This window comes from Uloborus diversus, chromosome 4, assembly GCF_026930045.1.
Source record: "Uloborus diversus isolate 005 chromosome 4, Udiv.v.3.1, whole genome shotgun sequence".
Lineage (NCBI taxonomy): Eukaryota > Metazoa > Arthropoda > Arachnida > Araneae > Uloboridae > Uloborus > Uloborus diversus.
In genome coordinates, this window is record NC_072734.1 from 170,319,517 (window position 1) to 170,344,372 (window position 24,856).

A 24,856-nucleotide genomic window follows, 5' to 3' on the forward strand; every position below is an offset into this window, starting at 1 on the left:
CTTGTAAAAGAAATGTGTGATGTTACGCTTCTTGTTACCCCCTCCCGCCTCCTTGTCACAAACTCAAAATTTCGCGAACCCGCCTCCACCCCTCAAAACGTGATGTCATTTGCGTACAGCCCTGTGACTAGAGCCGCTATATAGATAGACCGACGCATCAGCTTAAGTTTAGAGGTTTTGGATCGGATTTTTCATTGTTGCAGAGCTAGGGTTACCAGAGCAAAGTTTCGGGTAATGCCAAATTGGCTAAAAATTATATTTATTGAATTAACAATTCACGTGTACCGCCAATAATTGCTCGCAGTGATACATCACCAAACGCGGGATAACTTGTAAGAAAGACACCCATTCAAACACGCGCTCCGATCCAAAATGGCTGATCTTAAGCTGATGCGTCGGCTCGTATGTATATAGGGGTCTTACCCGTGACAATAGAGCATGAAATGAATACAAGTTTTGCAGAAACCTCAAAGAAACTCTGGTTTAAAACAAAAATCCCTCACTTTCCAAGGTTCATTTGCAATGCAAAATCCATTGACGCCAAAAGAAAATAGAAACAGGTACAACAAGAAATCACTACTTATTACACTTCTCCATTTTTGTAAGTCTGAATTTTTCCTCCATTTGTGTGTGTGTGTGAAATTTCATTTACTTTAGAATACGCTTAAAGAATATTTGATTGTCCTTCTCTGTAAAGTTGCATTTAAACATATTATAATCTAAGATGCGTCTAGTTCAAGTAAGTTGAACTTCGGGAAATAAAGAGGCTGAAGCAGCATCTACATTTGAAACAGCTTCTTGACCTTTTTGTGGCCTCTGCAGGCAGAGATGCAGATTTGTGATCTGCATCTCAGCTAAAATTCATAAACAGTTTGTTTTGTTTAGATTACTTTATTTGTTGGACATAGTTGCGAAACTTAACAGCTGTATTATTGCTATTTAAATGATATTAAAATGTCTAATTTAATTCTTTGTAATAATGTAACATGGATTAACATTATGATAGAAAAGTATTTCATAGGAAGGTTCAACAAGAAATTAAACATAATTCATGGCAAAAATCTTTTTAAAGTTCTTTCAAATGTATTTCACGAGTAGTAACTCAAAATATGTCTCAAAATTTCAGTCAAAAGTATTTTTACGCTTTATATTTTAAATAAAATTTAACATCATAGGAAGTAGGGGGGGGGCAGCAGTAAGAATTTTCAAAACAATACATTTGAATGTTTTTTTTTATGTATATTTTTTAATTTAAAATGTCAACCGTTCTAAATGTAAAAAATCAAAGTGGTACACATCGCTTCTTTCCTTGCCACTTTCCGTCTTATCTTTTCGGAAAAGTTTTTTTTTTTTATTTTTTATTTTTATTGGAATCGATAACTATTTTCGTGTTCACTGTTTTCTAATATTCTACTCCCCCAAAATGAATTTTAGTCCTCTAAAAAATGAAAAGGAGTGTTTTTATGCCTCAAAAAGGACCCTTTATCCCTGGTTTCAAGAAATAACTTAATTTATTTGTAAGAAATTATTTAAAGTATTTTCTCCTTACAACAGCATCAATATTTTCTCTTGTTGATCAGCGATTAGTCTATAATTTAAAGTAATTAATAAACGTGATTTATATGATATATCTTTAAATAAGTATTGGAACTGCATCACTGAAAGACTAACTACATGGATAAATTTTGAATTTTTGATCGACTAAAATATTATTTTTACATTATTTGGGAGATTTATTCAAAGTTGAAAATACTCTTTCTATTATTCCTCCTCAAAACATTAATACTAACGTTTGTCAGCTCAAAGATTCTTTTGAAACATAAAAGATTTAATTCTTTCGATCTATTGTTGAATATTTTTTCAAAAAATCCAAACTCATTTCAGAAAAATTACTTGGAAAAATAACAAAATATGGTCGTGAAGGCTTCCTTAGATACTTAAAATTAAAAAAAAACCGTGATAAGAATCATAAAATAAATAATTCACCGTAGTTTACTTCTGGGGATGTGAAAGACAAGAATTTTTCTTATCTTTACGACGATGCTTCAAAATTTTTAATTCAACAATGCGTTTTTTTTTTGATAAATGGATGCCTAGCTTGCCAAATTGACTAACTCCATAAAACAAAAAAGAGGGAATAGTTATGAAGAAGATGGTGTTATCCATAGGAGTAAACAGGACCTCGTGTTACATTTTCTGCCATCACATGATCAGAAATGTACTGAATCAAAACTTTAATATAAATTCACATATTAAGCATTGATAAAGCACTATTAAAGCAGAAATGAGGATTTTTTTTTTTAATTGGAGTTAATCGACTTGGCAACGGAAGCATCCAAATGTCTGTCTTAAATCGAGTCAGTTTTGTAATTACATCTTAAGTGATGTTTTATATCTTCAGTTGTGCGTTATTTTTTTGAAAAGTTATGTTATATAATAATAATAGTGATAACAATAAGCAACTATGAAATTAACAATGGAAAAATTGTCAACAATAATGCGCCTTTAAACATTTAGCACAACGGTTTACCCCCAGTTTCGCAGACATTTAAAATTTCCTCCCCCTTAAATATATCAAAAAGAATGATTGAAACTGAAAAACAGGGGGAAGGAAATTTCATGTTGGCAAAACTGAGGAGACACCAACACAACCACCACCACAATACATTTCCATACTGATGACAACATTGAATTTCTCAGAAGTCAAGATAATCTATATATTGGCTTTTCTGGGTTTGTTTTACTGTAGCATCTAATTTTATTTTCGTTTATTAAAGCATAACATAAAGTTTATACAAAACCCATTAAATGCTTTTCTGGTCAAATTAATAAGCGCTTAAAATTTTAATATTAATGCATTAAAAAAAAATGAGTTTTTTTCCCTGCACTTCACCTATGATTTTTAAGAAACTTGTTTATTTTCTGAATTTTCAACACTTGAAAAAAAAAAAAACATCCCGTAAGATCTCTTCAATGAACACATACCTAACCTCTCCTCACTATGATTTAAATAAAATCTCAGCTGCAGCTTTTTATTTAACTGTATAAAAAATCTCACAATAAATTCGAAACGATGTTTTTCTAACTGTCAAGTATGCATCAAAACTTTAAAGACTTCCCTTTTACATGCTTTGAATAAATGATATTTTTGCTTTTATCTTTTACATAAAAAAATTGCAAGTTATCCATCAGAAATGCAAAGGTTGACGTAATAACACTTTGCAACACGTAAGCGTCATGAGGTGAGGGTATCTTAAATTCGAGTCATATCACTTTTTGAAAGTGGCAACATTGGTAACTCAGGCAATATTTCGTTATTTAAATGTACCCTCACTTGAATTTATTTGATAAATGAAAACAGAATTAAAAAATTAAAAAAAAATTAATTTGGATTTTGACTTCTTGAATTCAAATTATGTTTTACGCAATCACGAGTGTGTGTGTGTGTGTGTGTGTGTGTGTGTGTTTATGTGTGTGGGGGGGATTTGTGTTTGTGTGTAGGAGTTGTGTGTTGGTGTGTGTGTATGTGTAGGCATCTGTATGTATGTGTAGGTGTCTGTATGTATGCGTGTGTGTATGTGTTTGAGTGTATGTGTTTGTGTGTATGTGTGTGTAGGTGTATGTATGCGTGTGTGTTGTGTGTATACGTTTGTGTGTGTATACGTGCGTGTATGCATGCGTGTAAGTGCAGGATACTGACGCAACCTGGAGACGGTTTTCGCTAGAGGAGCAGCATCGTGAGGCGGCTGGTCGACGGTGGTGCTGCAGGTGGGAAAATAAAATCATAGGAACGCCAAAAACAGTCAAATGAAAGCAATAAGCAATCGTGATTGATCAATAACAAAAAAAGAAAGGTAACAAAAACGATTTTTTGTAAAAAATATGCAAGGGAGAAATATTTTAACAGGAAGCAATTGTCTAAAAAGTATTTTAGATAAATGTTAAAATGTGGGTAATGTTGACATCGTTAAAAGAATCCGATCTAGAAACAGTCAAAGGGGTTAATAAAATGTACGCTAAGATTGAAAGAGGAAACAGTTGCTCTGTAAAGTTTGTTTTAGGACAATAAGAGTACAACTGTAAGAAAAACGTTCGTTTCTCAGCTGTGAACTATGAGACGAATTGCAATGAATTGTTTGCGGCAAACTCATTCAACAACAGAGATTTGAAAATTAATTTCGAAAGGCAATTTCGAAACATATTTTTTTCTTTTTTTCTGCGTATTGTTTTTAAAATGTTGTGATCTTGATAAAATCAATGATTAATTTCAAGTTACGTTTTACTATTGATCTTCATGTTTACGATACAAAAAGTCTTTGGAAGGCATCATAAAAAAAATGAAATCATCAGCAAAGAAACTAATATAATTGAATTTCAGAAAGTGGTAAAAACAATATATTTTCGTTATTTTTAGTAAATAGCTTTTAAGTATTTGTTTTAAAACTGGAAATAATTGAACTGACTGACAATTAAGCAAAACATATTTACCTAAAATGATTTCATCCTGATACTAATTTCTCACGAAAGGAGTGTTATAAATCGTGTATGTATACATATTTATATATTATTATATACATGCATGCAATAAAATATAACAAATGGCAAATCATAATTTCCTAACAGATTATTAACCTTTTAGTAAGCACACTACATGTAAATCATCATACTAATATTAATACAAAACAATAATAATTTGTTTGAAATAATTCTTGAATAATAATTCTTATAAGCATAATTTGTAACAGTTACTCAAAAGATTTTACTAGAATTTTTTATCTTTGAAATTTTGATTTTATTGAATAATGTTTCACTGAATCTAAACGTTGTTGTTCCCTTCACAGCTTGGTATTAAAAAATAATAATAATTAATTTGAAAATGAAACGTTTAAATAAATGCCTTAAGTGTTAATCGTATGATCTTAGATTAAAAACTGCTTACACATTACTATCACATTTTCAATAGTTCATTAAAAATCATATAAATAAAAATAAAGATGAAATCATAAATTAATTTGTCAAAAATATAAAAGTAGTAGATATTTCAATAACTTATCATTCTCGGAATTTTTTTTTAACATTCTATTCTTCAGTAAAACTTACTCCAAAAACTGTAAAGATTACAACGTATTAAACAATACTATTCGTTTGAATCATTTCTTTGGAAAGGGATCGTCCAATCAAGAGAAATTAGTTTCGAAGACAATCGAATATTTCTCACCTTCCTCAACAGCTTTAATTTCTGGCCCGTCTTCTCTCAGATCCAGCAGAGCTCTACGTAGATTCATAACCGATTTCTTTTAGCTGCAGATTACTAACTACTACAATTATTGGTTCCTCTTAATCTCGTTTCACAGCATGACAAATGTCAAAATGAGAAAATCTGATGAAACTTTAACTGTTAAATGAGTTTTTTCCTCATATTGTAGTTAAAAAGAATTGCCGAACATCTCATCGACCAGCAAATCAACTGTTCTGTATTGCGCATCCTCTGTGGAAATACGTAGGGGCGGTTGCTACGGAAACCATCATCCAATGAGATGTAAGATCTTTTTACCATTTAAGAATGACTATGCTTTTAGCTGCGAGAAACTCCGTTTTCCTATGTTGGGTTTGTTACACTGTTATTTATTTTTAAAACCATTGTTGTCGTTTTTATTCGATTTAAGAAGAATAGAAATGACGTAACATTAAATTTGGAGATTAAAGAGGACAATATTTTCTCATTTATGGATTATTATTTCATGAAAGATACAAAGATATATTTCAAAATTTAATTAATGACTTACGTTTATGCATGTCATCCGTTCATGCATATGACCTTTGATATCACGCAAGATTTATATTATCATTTGATTATGTGATTCAATCTATTCTTTCCCAGCGAATCAATGTTCTTTTCTTAATAAAAGTATCATTCACATGATATATGCTTGATATTTTTTTCAACAGCGAATTCTGTGTACTCGTTTATAACTTCTAGAATCAGTTCAAAAAGTTTATCGCAAGCAGGTTAAATACTAAATGGGCTTGCTTAGCTGAAAAGTGGACAAATGTTAAATGTCGGAATGACTGCGGTTATTACAGCACCAACAGGGGTTTACCGGGAGATACCCCCCCCCCCCCATCAGTGAAACCTGTTGGCGGAAGAGGGACTGGGGTTGTTTCCTTCAGTCAAAAGTAGTACTATTAGTCAATGAAATTGATAAAATAAGCAAAAAAAAAAAAACTTGGACCAAGAAAATACTTTAATTTTCCCAACAGTTATTTTTTAATTAATTTTTTTAAATGTCTGATTTTTCACACAAGGCGTGGTCTTTATGGCGTCACAAATGATGCACTTTGGCACATCTTTCTACCGCGTTTCCACGTCATGATATACAAGAAGCGAATTTAATATTGCGCTCTACGCTTTCTATCAACCCTATCGTTGCCAGTACACAGGGGCGGCAAATAGGGGGAGCGAGAGGGGGCGGTTGCACCCCCAAATTTTTCACTAAGAATAATAAAAAAATGGCTAAATTCAATTTAGATAACTTCGAAAATTATTTGCTTGCATTTTAAGAACAGAAAAACAGATGGAGAATAATTGTTTGCCTTAACCAAAGAAGTAATCTCTTCATATGAGTTAAATATTTCAAAATTATGTATTCTATGTTATGCTGGTGCATCTTCTATGAGATGCCCGTACAGTGTTTAGACTGCGCAATTTTTACGCGTAAACTCCATGTCATTTTACATACATTTTTATGCTCATATTATAACTTAATGTTTAGCTAATAAGTGTTCATTGATTCCTTGTACTAGAAACATATTTTAGCAACTAGATGCATTATATGCTTTCTTAGAAACTCTTTGTAAAGAAATGCTCTTTATGAAAAACATCCCACATCGAAAAATACTTTGATATCAACAAATATATCTTGAGGCTCTTTACTTGACAATCTCTGAGTGACACACGATGATATTCTAAAGTTAAATCTATAAAGCCCCCTGAAAGAATTAATGGAAAGCGACCTTTTCAAAGATAGAAAATCTGATGTCATTTTAATATGTATGACTTTGTTTGAATTTTTGTTTACTTTATTTATACTGCGGAGCGTTTTTTGAACAATGCTACAATCTATCACAAAAATTCCAATCCGCTAACCTTAATTCTTGGATTAACATTTGAAACTCTTAGTAAGTTTCACACTAATGCATGCTTGAGCCCTTGGACAAAGTGTAAAACTTTGTGACAGAACGTTCCATAACAGTTTTTACTGTATGCCAATGCCAGTGTAGAAGAGGTGACAAAATCACATGAAGTTTTAGTCAAAATATTAAATCACTATTTTGAATAAAATGATCAATTCAGCTTCCCAAGAAATTGAGACAGGATTTGATGAGATATATTTATCATTGGTCTGTTCAATATTATGTAGATCGGTTATAGAAAGCGAAAAAGAAAATAATACACTTATAATATTTATAGTATGAGGGAAGAGGAATTGTTTTGTGAATTGCGACTATACTTTTTAAAAGACGCTAAATAAATACTAGCCCAATTTAAAAAGTTTTCTTGGTCATTTCAAAGAATTTGAAGGAAATGTGTTTTTCAATATAACTTTCTTGCTTCCATTGTTTTTTGGCTATTTCAATCAGGTCAGTCATTTTATAGTAGATAACTTTTGTGTCTCAACTTCAATATTGCTTTATTGTTCTTAACATTAAAACCATTTTATTATCACTTCCTGTTAACCAATATGTATTTTATACCGCACTGAGGAAATTCATGTTCAAAAAACTCGACCCCATAAACGAAATGCTGAAATGCCGCCCCTGCCAGTACACGTGAGTAAAGGTGCGAATTAAATGTTTTGCTCTGTGAATGGCAACACTGTATGGCATTTCATCATTTTTGATGTCATCGGCAGAAGCCTAAACAACGAAAGCGCACCCGATTAAAATAATTTTTTAAAAATATTAAACTTAAACAAATTATTTAAAAATTGATCAGATCCTATGTTTTTAAGAAAAAAATACTTTTAAAATTTTAGAAACGACCTCATTGATCGAAAGTTAAGTCGTGCTAAAACATAAATGCGTCCAGGTCTGAACAACGCATGGGAGTACGCGTTGTCGGTTTCTGATTGCGGTAGGTGAGCATATTGCGGACATCTGTCGATGTATATTGACATTCTATGGGGTCGCAGCTGTTTAAGTCGAACAGCTGCGAACGTTTGAAGTCCACGTTTTAGGTGAAGGGTGGCAAACGACATCGGATCCGTCAAGATCAGGTCAAACGGATGTCATCATCACTAGTTTTATCAAATTCCGTTGAGAACAGTTGTTTACTCCCCGTCCTGGAAAATGATAAATGTGATTACAGATGACCAAAAAGGTCTACTAATTAACCGTGACGGTTTATTTGGATTATTTGAGGTAATTACTTTATCATTTGTAACATTGACTTATAAAATTAATACCAGATAAGCTTCTGAGGATTTTTACAACATGATTAAAACCGAAAAAAGACTGTCTAAAAAAGTATTTAAATACTGTTCTTTTTTTATCCTTCATTCAAAGTGTTTTCTCTAACTAAAATAAATTGTAAATATTTACATCGAAGAAATGAAATGTTTCAATTTTATCTGCTTTTTGCCATTTTTTTATTACTCCTGTTTTTGGTTCATAATTAGTAATCATTTATTCATAGCATTGAGAATAAACTGCCCAATAAAACACTTCAAAAATCAGCCACTGGTGTGTACTTTTCTGAATACTAGCGACGCTGGAGGGGGGGGGGACTTTCTGCTGTCCCGTGGTTGAACATTTCAGAAATATGGCAAGCCTACCTTACAGTTCAGATTTGAGGCAGTGAAAATCAAAGGAAAGTAAGTGCCAACATTACAAAAATTGACATACCAATACAAATAGTAGGAGAATCTGTCTTCTCCATTGGGGCAAGGGATGGTACTATCAAGTACAACTATCAGTGGTAGGTACTGTTACACAGCATGATTTAGAAAAACGTTTCAATGAAAGCCTACCTAGGATCTAAACTTTTAACGCGTTTTATGAGAAACTTTTAAAAGGACACTTACATCTCTTTTCTTCTCAACTAGAAAATCTCCCGTCAAGGTATGACGGGTGAAAATTGCTTCTACATTTGAACAAAGCCATTGCCTGTTCGATGATATTTCGGTAGTTGAAATTTTAATCCTAACTCCTGGGGATTAACCCTAAACTCCAGTAGATGGCGCTCATTTTTGACCCCTTTTTCGTTTCTTCATTCCCCTGATATGAGTCTTACCAGTAAAACAGTTAAGTGACCGGATCGAGTTCAGCCTTGTCACAATAAAGCCTTTCCCTGCGTGTTAAACATTACCGAAAAATACTATCAATTATCATGCCGTGGCGCGAGTTTCATTGTTGAATCTGGCGCGTTACTCGATTATTGGCTATTATATGTATGAGGATCCCTCATTTCTCAACCTGCGGCCCTCTCATCCACAAGAGAGTATTTCATGGATAACATTTCCATTCCGACGATGAAATGAAAGAAACAGCGTAGGACTTCCTAAAGAATCAACTATAATTTTTCCACAGTAATCTGCTGCTGAAACGATGAGGCTAATGTTTCAATACAACGCCCATAGATTTTTCTATCGATTTCAAAACCTCCTTCGTACGACGTAACTTAGTTGAATCAACTTTCGTTCGAGCAGTTATTAAGAAGTGTAACCGGGTAGAAAAGTGAAGAAATCACCTGTCATCCTTCACACGATACTCAACTGTGCCGCTCATCCCGATGAGTGCAATCAACTTTTTAATTGATTCAACTCATCGGGACATTGCCAAGCGTTTGCTCTACACTCAAGTAAACTATAATTGAGAGTAAACTCCGGTTCAGTTTTAGCAGAATGGGGTGGTTTCCGAAATTTTAAAAGATTTTTTTTTATGAAAGAGCATGCTTAAAAACATGGGATTTGACCATTTTTCAAATAGTTTGACGAAGTTTAGTATTTTTTAACAATTATTTTAAGCGGTGCGCAGGTCGAAATTCATTTTTTACGCTTCTGGACATGACATCACAAGTAATCAAACGCCATTCACTCATGCCGTTAGCATACAGCGCAAATTATCATAGCCTGGCAACGTGGTTGAAAGCAAAGTGTAAACGTTTAGGGCGCCAAAGTACATCACTTGTGACGCCATAAAGGGCCACACCTTATTTCCAATATCGGATATTTAAAAAACAATAACTAAAAAACAAATGGGAAAACAAAAAAATTTTCCGACTCCATGTTTTTTTTTTTTTTTTTTTTTTGCTTATTCTATCAATTAATCTCTTCCAAAAATTAATCATTTTTTAAAAATGCAAAACAGATCGCTATTAAACTGGACAAACATATAATTGGTATGAACTGTTGCATCTTTATTTGCTTCAACAAGCTTTGACACTAGTCAACGCACAAAAATGCTCTTCAAAATGTTCTCAACTTGTGCAAAATATAAATGTAAATAAAGTGAAAGAACGAACGAACGAGCGTGAAGGGAAATATATCCTTCAAATTTTTCATTACAGATTTTCGAACGTTTTTTTTCGGAGAGGTTTTGACGCTTTAAAACTGTTGTGTTCATCAAAAAAACATGAGTAGCAAATGGCGAAAGTAGGAAGGAAACCCAGCCAAATCCGTTGATTGATTCCTTTTCTGGGAATAACCTCTTTTTCTACAAGAGGAGCTTTCTTGGAATACAAATTCATTTCCAGCGGGAGCGGTGCTTTAAAACCAAGTGGTTTTTCAGAAGAAAAGTAATTTGCGCGAATAGGAGGCTTTAAATGTTCCATTTTGTAGGAAAGATGTTTTTCAGTTTAAGTTTTTTGTAAAACATTTAAATTAACTTAAACGCGCGTGTTGCAAATTTTGTGACAAAGAACGTGCTTTTGAATTTATTTACAAGGCTTAATGCTTCAATTTTTTAATTTTTAAATGGTTGTTTAGAGGAACCACGTAAACCATGAAATCATAAATGTGAGCTCGTCTATGATTGTCTTTAAACAGCTAAAACAAAAAAAAAAGAGAGAAAAAAAATTGATTTGAATTTTGTCATCTTGTATTCAAATTATGTTTTTTGCAATCACGAGTATATGTGTGTGTGTGTGTAGGCGTGTGTGTTTGTGTCTGTGTGCAGGCGTGAGTGTATGTGCGTGCGTGCAGAGCCTGATTGCCGCAGGGGCATGAGGGGCACAGGCCCCTCCTCTTAGATTTCAGGGGGGCCCAAAATCCCCTTAATTTATCATGATAATTAAAAATAAATAATGATTTCACTCAGAATCTAGAGTACAGTGATATCATTTATATTTGTGGATTTGTGTAAATGCTAAGAGAAGCAAAAAATCTCTTATTTGTTGATAAAATTCCCCTTAAAAACTTGATGTCTTTACAAATCCTAAAACCACTCCAAGTGTAGTCTGTATTTACTATTAAAAGTTATATCATAGGTAACTTTGATATTTACGGTTTAATGCAACGAGCAAAGTTTAACCACATCTTATATAACTATCGTATACAATATCTCTTCTATTTTTTAAATGCATAATACTCTATTGTGATATGAGGTACCTCCAAATTTAGCATGGTATCGACATATTTTATAGCTTCACTAGCCGCCTGCGGCGACCAGCTGGTCCGCCTTTTTACGCCATTCGCCTTTTTGCGCCAGGGTTGCAAGCCTTCGGCGGCTGCTTGGACAATTTAGCGACGGTATTAATCAATGTTTTTCTCTATATCATCAATATTATCATTCGCCTTTTTACACCAATGTTGCCGCCTTCGGCGGCTGCTTAAATAAATTTCGTGGCGGTATCAATCAATCTATATCTATCTATAAAATTAGTAGTTTGAATAAAATATTTTCTAGATCTATCTCCAGTTCCGTCGTTTGGAATATTTTTAAAGGAAGGTGAGGGGAGACACAAACGGCGTACTCTTCATGCAAATTTTGTCGAAAAATAACAAAATGCAATTCCACTTTTATGTGAAAGCAGGGGCGTAGCTAAGGGGGGGTTTTGGGGACAAAACCCCCCCCGAAAAGTTAGTCTCAAAAAAAAAAAGAGAAAAAGAAGAGAGAAGAGAAAGAAAAAAAAAGAAAAGGAAAAAATTCCAAGCGATTATATATATATATATATATATATATATATTATATATATATATAATATATATATATATATATATATATATATATATATATATATATATATATTATATATATATATAATATATATATATATATATATATATATATATATATATATATATATATATATAAGAAGTAACCCCCCCCCCGAAAGTCGGGTCTAGCTACGCCACTGTGTGAAAGCATTGTTTTTTCGAAGTCATGGTGTGTGTATGTGTGAGGGGGGGGGGCACTGACACCTCGTTGAAGTTCCTTAAATGACGGGCATGTCTCTTTCTTTGCTGTCTATTTACTATATCGACCTCTATATTTGTTTAACTATCTATACGATCTATGCATATCTATCGCTGACAGTAATTAACAATCTTTTTTTATTTATATAAGTATTGATTCGAAAAAAACATTTTTTGTCCACTAAATCTCTATCTCTATATCTACCTAATGCCGCCTTCGGCGGCTATCTACCTTTACGATCTATCTCTAAGTTTTCTTATCCATCTCTATTTATTTTAACTTCCCCGCTCATTTCCTAATAAAAACAAAGATTACTCAAAAAACCGCTTTTTTATTTAAATAGAGCAAAAAAAAAGTTATCTCCGAAATTTCCCGTTGTGTGCAAAAAGTAACGAAGTAAAGTAAGTGACAAAGAAAAAAAAAATCTCGCTGTTTTTATTGAATTAAATGCGCACAACTATGAAATGTAACGTAATATAGATACAGCAAAAGGTCCAGCTTGGGGGTGGGGGGGGGGGGATGGAAAAAGAAATAAATGCAATCCCTAAATTAAACAAAAAAAAGGAAAGAAAAAAAAGCAAGCGCTGCTGGAAAAACACGTGGTCATCACGTCATAAAATGTAAAAGTAAGTTATATAGTAAAAAAAAAAAAAAAAAAAAAAAAAAAAAAAAAAAAAAAAAACATTGTAAAATGTAAAAGTAAGCTATATAGTAAAAAAAAAAAAAAAAAAAAAAAAAAAAACATTGTTTGTGATTAAGATTCCGCCGTAAATATCGAATCGAAATCCAAGTAGTGACGTCAGAGGCAAAAAAGATTGAACGCTTTTTTCGACCGATGCGTAGAAAGACATGATGTGTTCAGCATTAAAAAAATTGTAAAAAAAAAACTATTGCGTATTTTTAAGAACTTTCTTCTTCTGAAGAGGGCGAAATGTTTTTACTATTACCAACTTAAATTTTAGAAATGAGGCTTTGATACTTCTCGTAGGATAATATTAGAAAAATATAAAACCCAGAAAAAAATGCAAATTGAAGGTTTTTTCAAAAATTCATAAAAAATACAAAAATTGCTCTATCTTCAAAATTTTTTCATTCATCGTATTTGTAATTAAATTTCCAACACAATAGTACAAAAAAAAAATTGTGTGGTGCGATTGGTTCGGGGTCTGTGAGGTAAAAAGTACTAAAAAACAGCAAAAAACACATAAAACATTAAATAACTTTTTTCTAATTAAAATATCAAAAATCGAAGCCCGAGGTGCACATCTTCGGCAGAAACTGTACCCGTATACCAAATTTCATCTTTCTAGGCCTTACCGCTTTCCCGGGAAGCGCGCCACACACACACACACAAACATCTTATTTTATTATATGTATAGATTATATAGAATAAGCAGGAATGGGGGAGGGGGGGCAAAATAAATTTCATGCCTAATGTCTTCAAAAATCTAAGTCGGGCCCTAGGGGGGCCCTGAAATAGAACTGTGCCCCGTGTCCAACATCAGAATGATCGGGCTCTGCGTGCGTGTGTGTATGTGTGGGTGTGTGGGTGTGTGTGTACGTGTGTGTATGTGTTGGTGTGCGTGCGTGTATGTGTGTGCGTGTGTGTGTGCGTGTGTGTACGTGTGTGTATGTGTGTGTGTGCGTGTGTGTGTACGTGTGTACATGTGTGCGCGCATGTGCATGTGTGTGTATGTGTGCGTGAATCTGTATGTATGCGCGTGTGTGTAGTTGTGTATGTATGCGTGTGTGTGTTGGATATGGACGCAACCTGGAGACGGTTTTCGCTAGAGGAGCAGCATTGGGACTTTCGACGGTGGTGCTGTAGAGGGAGGCGAGGGGAAAATAAAACCATAGGAATTCAAAACAGTCAAATGAGAACAATAAGCAACGTGATTGCTCAATAAATATTCTCTTAGCTGTTGTATTGTATTGCACACCGGGCCGCCGAGAGCAAAGGCGGGCTCCTTGTCAGTTTGATCGCTGAGTCTCTTCTCTGCATAAAACTTCTAAAATTATACAATTTCGATTCCGAGTCGGGCCGCTTTAAGGGCCCAGGCCTCTAGTTTCCTACTAGGCTGACATGACCTTTCGTCGGCCTTGACTACATAATCTCAAATGTTCCTTTTAAAAAATAAGACATTCTATTGTTTTTAAGTGTACAAGAACTTCAATTAAACACAGTTGTCGGGATTGGACCTTTTTTGGTGGAGCGTAAAATCCAAATAAAATAAGCCACTTAAAATTTGTTAGAAATTTAAATTTTAAACAGAAATAATATTTAACAGAAATTTAAAATTAACAATGCTGCGAGATTACTCATACCCCAACTCTCTTTTAATTTTAAATGCATTTCATTCTTATTCTAACGAAAATCTTCTGTTGTTTTTTCTTGCTTTTATAATTATTCCAAGTATGAATTACTGAATGTTTCCTGAATTCGATCCAGCCGCTTATCTTAGGTTAATGCGACTATTTTTCCAAGCCAATTTTTTCCCCATGTAGTAAATATCACTCATTATTATCGCTACTATTATACTACTAGTGGCACCCGCACGGCTTTGCCCGTAGTAGAAAAATTAAAAGGTCTTTTGGTTAGCCTGTATATTTACAAATAATGTATGATGAATTTCTCGCCAATTGGCTTGCCCATGTTGCGGTTCCACGTTATGATAACTTGGTAATTTACTCGTCCATCTTATGATAATTTTGCTTCGAAAAATGTTCTTAAAATTGGAATAGAAAAAGAACAAAATCGAATTTTCAAAAAATAGCTTCGACGTGCACACCCCCATGCTACAAACTATTCTGTGCCAAATTTCATGAAAATCGGCCAAACGGTCTAGGCGCTATGCGCGTCACAGAGATCCTGACAAACAGAGAGATCCGGCCAGAGAGAGAGATCCAGACAGAAAGACCTTCTGCTTTATTATGAGTAAAAAGATTGTTATGATTATTACTTTTTGATTTAATGTGACTGTAATGTTAAAAGTAAAATATATTTGATTCTGATAATATATCATTCTTTTTTTTATGTCATTCCCTTATTTTTTTTTTATTACAAAATTAATTGATTTTCTTGAACAATATTTTAAAGAATATTTTTTTTAGATATAAAAGCATTGCATTTATCTATCCATGTAATATCTTAATAGCTTCCATCATCTTTTTTTTTTTTTTTCAGCTTCATAGGTTCAAATCTCAAGCTGACTGTTTTGAGGAGAGTGGCTCATAATGATTTGTTCATATCACTATCATAGTTTCATGCATAACAGTGATTTTTTTTTTTTTTTTTTGCATTTAAGAAATGTAGTCCTACGTACAACAGGTTTCTTATATTTTTTGTTGATTTTAGAGGGGCTCATAAATTTTCTACAAAACTTTTACAATTTTTAGAGTAGTTCTAAAGCTAAAAAAATCTTTTCTTTATTCACTAATTTTTAAAAAAGTTATAAAGCAGAAAAAAGTAGTTTTGTGATTGAAACAATGTCTTTTTTACTTATAAATTTTAAAGAAAAATATTATTATAGTCGAAGCTCGTTTATGCGAAACTGCTTACCAAAACCTCGCTAAACCGAAGTCGGCTACATTGATTTTTATTTATATTCATTTCTTAAATTATTTATTTATATTTATTTTTATTTATTTATTTATTTATTTTGCTGATAACTGGCCTATTTTTAATATCATCAGAGGCAGCAAGTTCTGTTGCAGATAGCAAGTTATCAGTACATTTCGATTGTTTTTATTTACCCCTCCCCCCAGCCCCCCCCCCCCCCACATCTACCAATAAAAAGCTGAAAGTCTCTCTGTCCGGAGGATGTCTGGATCTCTGTGACGGGCATAGCGCCTAGACCGTTCGGGCCGATTTTTATGAAATCTTTATCTTTACTAATAATAAAGCTGAAAGTCTCTCTGTCCAGAGGATGTCTGGATGTCTGGATCTCTGCGGCGCGCATAGCGCCTAGACCGTTCAACCGATTTTCATGAAATTTGGCACAAAGTTAGTTTGTAGAATGGGGGTGTAGACCTCGAAGCGATTTTTCGAAAATTCGATGTGGTTCTTTTTCTATTCCAAATTTAAGAACAAAAATATCATAAGATGGACGAGTAAATTACGAAATTTTCATAACGTGAAACCGTAATATGGGCACGAGCCAATTGGCGAGAAAATTTACCAGACATTATTTGTAAATATACAGGTGAACCGAATGACCTTTTAATTTTTCTATTACGGGCAAAGCCGTGCGGGTACCACTAGTAGCTCAGTAAAGTATGACCAAATGACTTATGTGTAAGAGCTAAATATCTCTTCAAGATGAACGGAGGCTAAAGTAGGAGAATGTGATGCAAAGGGAAACAGTTAAGATAACTTTTTCTTAATTAATATATTGGAAACTTGTTTTAAAAATTACAGTAAACAAAGAAAAAACAATGTATTTTATTATAAAGCTTGTATTCAAACATTAATTTCAATATTTTGCAGTAGATTTGTACTTTTAAAAAACAGTGGAAAAGTTTCACTTCTTTTCATTGGACAAAGTGAAAAATTGAATATTTTTCTAATGAAATATTTTTTATTTGATTATTAAAAATATTTCTGATCAAATGAAAGTGTAAATAAAACAAAAAAATGAATAAATGAATAGATAATCTTTACTAATAATAAAGCTCAAAGTCTCTCTGTCTGGATCTCTGTGACGCGCACAGCGCCTAAACCGTTCGGTCGATTTTTATGAAATGTGGTACAAAATTAATTTGTAGCTTGGGGGTGTGCACTTCGAAGTGATTTTTCAAAAATTCGATTTTGTTCTTTTTATATTCTAATTTTAAGAACATTTTACCGAGTAAGTTATCACAACGTGGAAGAGTAAATTACGAAATTATCATTACGTGGAACTGTAACATGGGCGAGCAAATGAACATAGCAAATTGGCGAGAAATTCATCATCCATTATTTGTAAATATACAGGCGACCTAAATGACATTTTAACTTTCTACTACGGGCAATGCCATGTGGATACCGCTGGTATTAAATAAATAAATACTTCGCCGGATATTGGTAAGTCTCAGTTAATAGTTAAAATGTTAATAACCAGAATTTAATCATTTTAAAATGAGAAAAAATGTTTTACAACAAAGTATTGCAATACGAGTATCAAATTTTGAAAATTGTTTACATTAACACTTGTTTTAATCTTTAGCGATAACTTTTCCTGACTGGAACAGACTACATGCGTCACTAAATAGTTAAAATATTACCAGGTAGGTGGCGCTAAAAACAGAGTAAATATTTCACCATTTCACTCTGCCTAACTATCCTATATGTTTTATGAAATTTACGTTGCATTTTCTGATGTGTGTAACATTTATCGAGCATATTGATTTATAATTAAAGTGATACATAATTAAAACAAAATTGTGTGTACAGGGGTGCCCCCCCCCCGCAAGAGCAAGAGCGCATTCCCCCTAAATTTCGCAGAGAGGCCCGCCTCTAAAGCAAAAGTCCCTTAAATGAAAAAAATACCCCAAAAAACACTCCCCTAAAAATTTTAATGGCGAAGTATTGTCTATGATTCCCCCCCTCCCCAGGTGATCACCCCTGGTGTCTCCGCGTTAAAACCCAGGTTGAAAATTTTAGTGGTCTTCTGATAGCCATTTTTTTAGATACTCTCTTTTATCCGAAATTTCCGATTAACCGAAGAGGATCCTCGGTTAATCAAAGCTCTAGTGTACTTCAAAAGAATACTTAACGACCAATCACAGCAAGCACTATCTCACCAAAACATTTACAAAATAGAGAAACGAAAAAACTTTCTTCTACTTTTTTAAAACACAAACTTCAGCTAGAATCTTGTTACATTTTACGATCTGCGTTACTAAAGGCTGAATTGTTTACCAGAAATACGAAACGCCTGGAAGCAAATTGCCTCTACGTTAAACCTTATCTAAAAGGGTAGTTTACTGTTACGAAAAACTAGAATCTGTGGGGAAATTTAGAATTTTATTTTCCTTTCGGTAAGGAATGTTTTGTTGGTCTATTTTACTTGAAAATTACCATGGAGAATAAAAGCTCCAAGAAATAAAAACATCCACAAAGATTTTTTGCTCTTTTAAAGATGACTTTTTTTTATTTTAAGCAAAAGCTTAGGTGCCTATTGTAAAAAAAATTTAACAAGATATATTTTGTTTCATGATTTTTTATTTTTTATTTTTTGCAATCTATTATACGGTTTTTAGATCCAAACAGCTTGGAACCAATCAGTTTGGTGAAATTTAGAATGGGGTCGTTTCCAAAATTTTAAAAGTTTTTTTTTCTGAAAGAGCATGCTTAAAAACAAAGGATTCACCATTTTAAAAACAATTTGACTAAGTTTAATGTTTTTAAAAAAAAATAGTTTAATCGGTGCGCCTTCATGGTTTACGTTTCTGCCGATGACATCACAAATGATGAAATGCCACTCACTGACGCCAACTCACAGAGCACAATAGATTTTTTTTCCCTTTAAAGATGGCTTTGCCCCCTTTTTTTTTTTTTGTCACATTTTTCCTTTAAAGCGAAAACTTAGATGACTATCATAAAAAATTTGCATCGGATATATTTTGTACATGAATTTATTTGCAATTACATATGCGGTCCTAAGATCCAAACCGCTTGGAACCAATTAGATTGGTGAAATTTAGAATTGTACGAATTTCTTGTCAGTGACTTGTTTGCACATTTCGAATTATATCTGTGACTCAGGAACAGGGCCGCCGAGAGCTATGGTGGGCCCCTTGTCAATTTGACCGAGAGGCCCTCTAGTTTTCGATTAGACTGACATGGCCTTTTGTCGGCCCTGCTCAGGGCTGGACTAACGTAAAGCAAAAAAACGACAATTTTCTGGTTGTTAATGCATTTTATGTAGAATACTATTCCGTAATTAGCCATAACAACGTAATCCTACAAAACAAAATCCTTCGTAATTATTTATCAGTGTTATGAGAGTGCAAGTCCCAACCGTTGTACGCACCAGACAAACGTTTTTACGCTCTCCTGTAAAAGTAGTGATTATGGAACTTATATTAGTCCGGCTTTCGGGCACGATATTTCGTTTCAAAATTATCACCATAAATTTTAAAGAAGTCATTGCTTACATATAAAAAGGTATTCGTTATTGTTAAATACTTTTCCAAGAAGCCAGGTTTTTTAGGGGTAATTTCATTCCTGTCGTTTATTTATTTTTACAATGTTGCAATTTTTAGGCATTTCGTGCTTGCATGAGATTTTTGCTAATGATTCATGTTTTTACTTTTTAATTTATAATTCTTTTCAGATGAAACACATTATAGCAGTTGAAATGTTAATTGCGAAATGAATTTTGCTTCATTAAGTTTTATCTTCATCTTTACTAATAATAAAGCTGAAAGTTTGTCTGGATCTCTGTGACGCGCATAGCGCCTCCTAGACCGTTCGTCCAATTTTCATGAAATTTCGCACAAAATTAGTTTATAACATGGGGGTGTGCATCTCTAAACGATTTTTCAAAAATTCGATTTTATTTTTTTCTATTCCAATTTTAAGAACATTTTACGCACCAAATTATCATAACGTGGAAGAGAAAATTACGAAATCATCATAACGTGGAACCGTAACATGGGCGAGCCATTTATCATAGAAAATTGGCGAGAAATTCAGCATCCATTATTTGTAAATGTACAGGCGAACCAAATGATCTTTTCATTTTCTACTACGGGCAAAGCCGTGCATTTACCTCTAGTGAAAAATAAAGCAAAAAAAAGTTAAACCTATCACACGGTTACATCAAAGAACGGACACGATCGAATAATGTCGACAAATTAAGTCTTAATCTTATATTCTGCCTGGATATTCGTACAAAATAACAATCAGCAGCAGCATATTATTTTAGCACAAATCACCAGCTTTGTACAGCATACCCAATATAATATCAATTTTTAAATTTTAAAAAGTTCTTAAATTCAAAATATTTTTGAGATTTAGCTTTGAAACGTGCAAACTTTAGAGCGAATCGAAAAATTTCTTACCCGGAATTTTAATTGCATGTATTGGAAGACAAGATGCTAAATCCTTTTTATGGCTTCCCATTTGCGGTGCGATCTTATAAATATGGGGATCTTCTTCGTGACGCCAATAGGTCACTGAACTTGATCAAAGTCCCAAGGAGAGTTTCTCCTAAGAATTCCTTCAGAGCATATTTAACTTGTTAATGAGGATTTGCTGTTGCTAAGGTTACAAGAAAACGCGTTGCCATATTCTTCAAAATGTATGAAGCTGGAAATAGAAATACGTGTCTTCAAGGAATGTGAGCGTTGTTAGCTTAATTGTTTCACTCCAAATTTGATTTACATAATTACATTTGCAACAGAAGTTCACAGTTTTTATAGTATTAATAGGACAGTTCCTCAAAATGTTATTGCTCAAAAAATGTAATCTATTTTTTATATAACCATTTTAAAACCTTTTTTACTGCTACATTTTGGTCAAACTGATCGCAACTCCAGAGCTCGAATACGCTACCTTGTGGTGATTAACAATACTAAAGAAAAGGGTAAAACATTCCATTCCACGTGGTTTCTTTGGGGTAAATTACAGACTTCAGACAGTTTGTGGTGTAATGTAATTTCAGAAGAATGGAAAGGAAATTTTCCCACAAACACGATGAAAAATTACTGTCATTCACAAAGCGTCAAAGCAAGTTATAAATTACGGTATTTGTTGGTTTTACCTTTTTCATCCGCCATTAAACAGTAGCTGCAGCGCCCCTATAGTTTATTGGAGTTACGAATTAGATAGTTCGCATGACACTGATATTTTTTCTAAATTCAAATATTAATTCTTTTTACACGCCGAATTGATGAAAAAAAAATCTCAATATGGCAGATATATTTGCTCTTCTGATAGCAAAATGGGGAAACAAAAATGCTACCGCAGCGTTGAACGGAAAAAATTGTAAGCGCCCTTCAGAACGTAATTGTATCAACAGTTACCTTCAAATAAGTCTCTTAATGATCAAGCTCATTTGTGGTCTAATGGTCTAGTTTGGTAATTGATGGATAGATATAGATAAAAAAGGGAGTAATGTGATTAAGCCGAAGATAAATAAGAACGTATTTGCATAGAATATTTCTTTAGTCAATCAACCAAATTAATGCCGAAGTTATAATAAGAGAGTAATAATAAGGTCTCTCTGACCCAAGTGTCATATTTCAAAACACAAATACTATGTCCCAGGAAAATAACAGTAAGTATAAATAGTAAAATAGTATGCAGAAAAGCGAATGTTTTCTAGAAAAAATAGAAAACGAAACAACTCTGGGATACAGGAGCTGAAATAATATATCTTTTCTTGATAATGTCGAAGAAAAAATCTATTACAAAATCATTTTTAGCTTACCACATTAAAACAAACTACATTAAATGTACAAAATATAAGGGGAAGGTTGCCGTCAATGAACCACATAACAGTTTTCAATTTTTTTTAGAATAGAAATCCAACTCAAATGTCATGTTAATTATAGGAACAATTTCTCAGTATATTTCTCTTTAAATAGTAATATTCACTTTCATGATAAATATACGCAATAAAGTACGAAAATTAAAAATAAATATTTTAGCATGTGGTCCATTCATGGCTACCGGTTGCTATGGATGGGCCATCGAGTTTCCATCAATGGACCACCTTCACAAATTAAAATATCAATGCGTAACTTACAAGTATTTGCAACAGGTGTTCAAAAAACACTAAAAATAACTAAGTTATAGAAAAAGAGATTTATTTTCTAAAATGTTTTATTTTCGGATAAGTGAAACATCAAAAAAAAAAAAAAAAAAACAGCACTCACACAACGCACAGCTGTTGTCATCATACCTCCTTCACTATTTGATATTTTCCCAACCTTTGAAACATATTTTTTAGCTAATAACTTTTCAACCTCTTTTGAACTGTTGAGAATTTTGTTAAAGCGATTTCGAATTATCGTTCGAAGCAAGATTGTACTTGCTCTCTAAAATGTCAGCGAACGTATTGACCATTTTATTATTGAAACCAGATGCTTAAGCCTCAAACTATCAAAGAATATAATACTAACAGACTTTTTGTTTTAATTAAATATGTGATACATGTTACTTTTCTCAGCCGTTTGAAAGACCAATGCCCCCTTCGCAGTCCAGTCATAGAACCGGTTCATTGACGGCACCTTCCTCTACTCACCTACACTATTAAAATCTATAAGCATCTATGAATTAATGTGTCCGTCGAATAGTCGCCTCCGATTGACTGTTTGGTAAATGACATGATCAATATGTGAGGCGCAGTAGGTGACTAGTATTCAGAACAAAGTTTGAAGGAAAAGCATGTAAGGGGTGTAACAGTAAAACAAATCTTCCTAAAAAAAAATTGATTAGGATGCAACGAAACTGAAATTCGAGCACTTAACGTTTGAAAACAGAACGCTTAACTTTCAACTTTTAATTTAAATTTTATTGAATGCTTTAGAATTTCCCTAATAGTACACTGGAGCGGAACATGAGTGCCCTACTTGACTCTAGTCACTTATTTAATGGCTATTGTCTCTGAGTAAAACAGCCACAATTTCATATACTCCCATTTTATTTCTTTAGGCTTCATATGTTGATGTAGATGATGTAGCTGAGTGTCCTTCAGTACCATGCCGAAATTTCGGAGGTCTCAGTGATCCACTTGCCGTGGCACTTAAACCCGATTAATAAATGAAAATTAGTAGGTGCAGGATCACTGGAGGCCAAGTACCAATGTAGCTAAGTGTAACTATTGCGACCGAAAATTTTAATTAATACTATTCAACTAATAATATTTGTACACAATTTGTATTTATTTAAAAATACAACACAAAATTGGAAACGTTTCATATTTTTTTTAAAATTAATTTATTTATTTTTGAGCAATCACGATTGCTGATTGCTTTTACTTAACCGTCATTGACGTTCTGGTTCCTTTTTCAACCTCACTACTCTCTGCAGGCACGGCTCCTCCGGTCCTGATCAATGTCACCCGGAATCCGCTTCTCCTGGTCGGTGGCGTCCATGTCCTACACACACGCACGCTCATACACATACACACTCACACACACACATAACCACACGCCAACGTGCATACACACAAATCTGCGCACACACACAAGCCTACTCATACACAGTAGCGTAACTATAAAGTCTAGCGCCCCTGGCGAACTAAAGAAATTGCGCCCCCCATCCCGAGAGTCATCCACATGGAAAGTCACCGGAGGTCATAGCAACCTAATTTTTTTGGAACATTTTGATCAATTGATTCGATAAATAGGAGGCAGCATTGCAATTTTTTGTTTTCTTATTTCCTTTTTTAGAATTGTTTTCAATGATGCCCAATGTTCCTTCTCAGTAGATGTTATGTATGTGTATATATATACAATACCCCCTCTAGCTCTTTTTCTTGCGAATTTTTTTAAAAAAATTTCAAAACATTTTTCAAATTCTATGATAAAAAAAAATAAGTAAATAAATAACTCTTTAAAAAAAGTATTTTTTTATTCAGTCAAAATGCCACTCCCCTGGCTGCCGCGTCCTTGTCGAGAGCCACTCCTGCCAACCCCTAGTTACGCTACTGCTCATACACACACACAACTATACACACGTAACCGCCCAAGAGGATGGGCAGGCTTGGGGGGACAGGAGCCGTTTCTAGAAACAATAATACCAATGAGTAGGGTTCTGTCGCAGCTCGTGATTGCGAAAAATATAATTTGAATTCAAAATTTCAGAATCCAATTTTTTAAATTTATTTACTTATTTATTTATTTGTTTATTAATTTATTTCATTTGCTTTGTGCTTATTTTATATTTAATAGTAAAACAATTTATCCGCGATAAGGTTAGAAAAGGGCAAAATATACGTTGCATAATTAATTAATGCGGGATTGAGTTCCTTTGCCATTTTTTTCGAACATAATTATCGTCATCCTAAACATTTCTTGCATAAATGCATTTTCATCGCATCAGAAAAAGCTGGAATCGATCAAGGATTACACTGTCCGTTTTATTTCTCGAATTAAGTTTAAACTTATGCATTGTTCCATTGGAAATAAATGCTTCTGAAGTGAAGTGAGTTCAGTCATTGCAGCCGAAAAAAAAGGAAGATATCTTAATGTGAGGATTGCGGGACGCTGTATGTGAAATATTTAGCAGAATTACGCTCCCCGTCATACCTTCAGAACTCCCACCCAAATTTTAGATAATATCGAACACGATATGAAATGAAGCACACAACACAGGAGGAGTTTTCCTCTTGTCTAAAGGAAATCAATTTTCCGTCCTGGTGGAAGAGGGTCTAGTTAATGGGAAACAACATATGATGCCGCCCAGTACAGAAGGAATTGTTACTTTTTTTTTGAGTGGAAAAGTTTTTCA

General features: G+C 33.4%; 1 protein-coding gene across 2 annotated transcripts in view; it reads right to left on the minus strand.

The window, feature by feature from the left end:
- Positions 1-24,856, minus strand: part of LOC129221454 (synaptotagmin-4-like) — an 84,112-nt gene that overhangs the window by 45,795 nt on the left and 13,461 nt on the right. Inside the window, exon 1 of one of the 2 annotated variants that reach the window (XM_054855935.1) lies at positions 5,219-5,418. The exons of the other annotated variant lie outside the window; for it this stretch is intronic. Coding sequence (XP_054711910.1) covers positions 5,219-5,285 — 67 coding nt within the window. The 5' untranslated portion in view covers positions 5,286-5,418. Of the gene's footprint in view, positions 1-5,218; positions 5,419-24,856 lie in introns of those variants that run through there. 2 annotated transcript variants of the gene reach the window in all.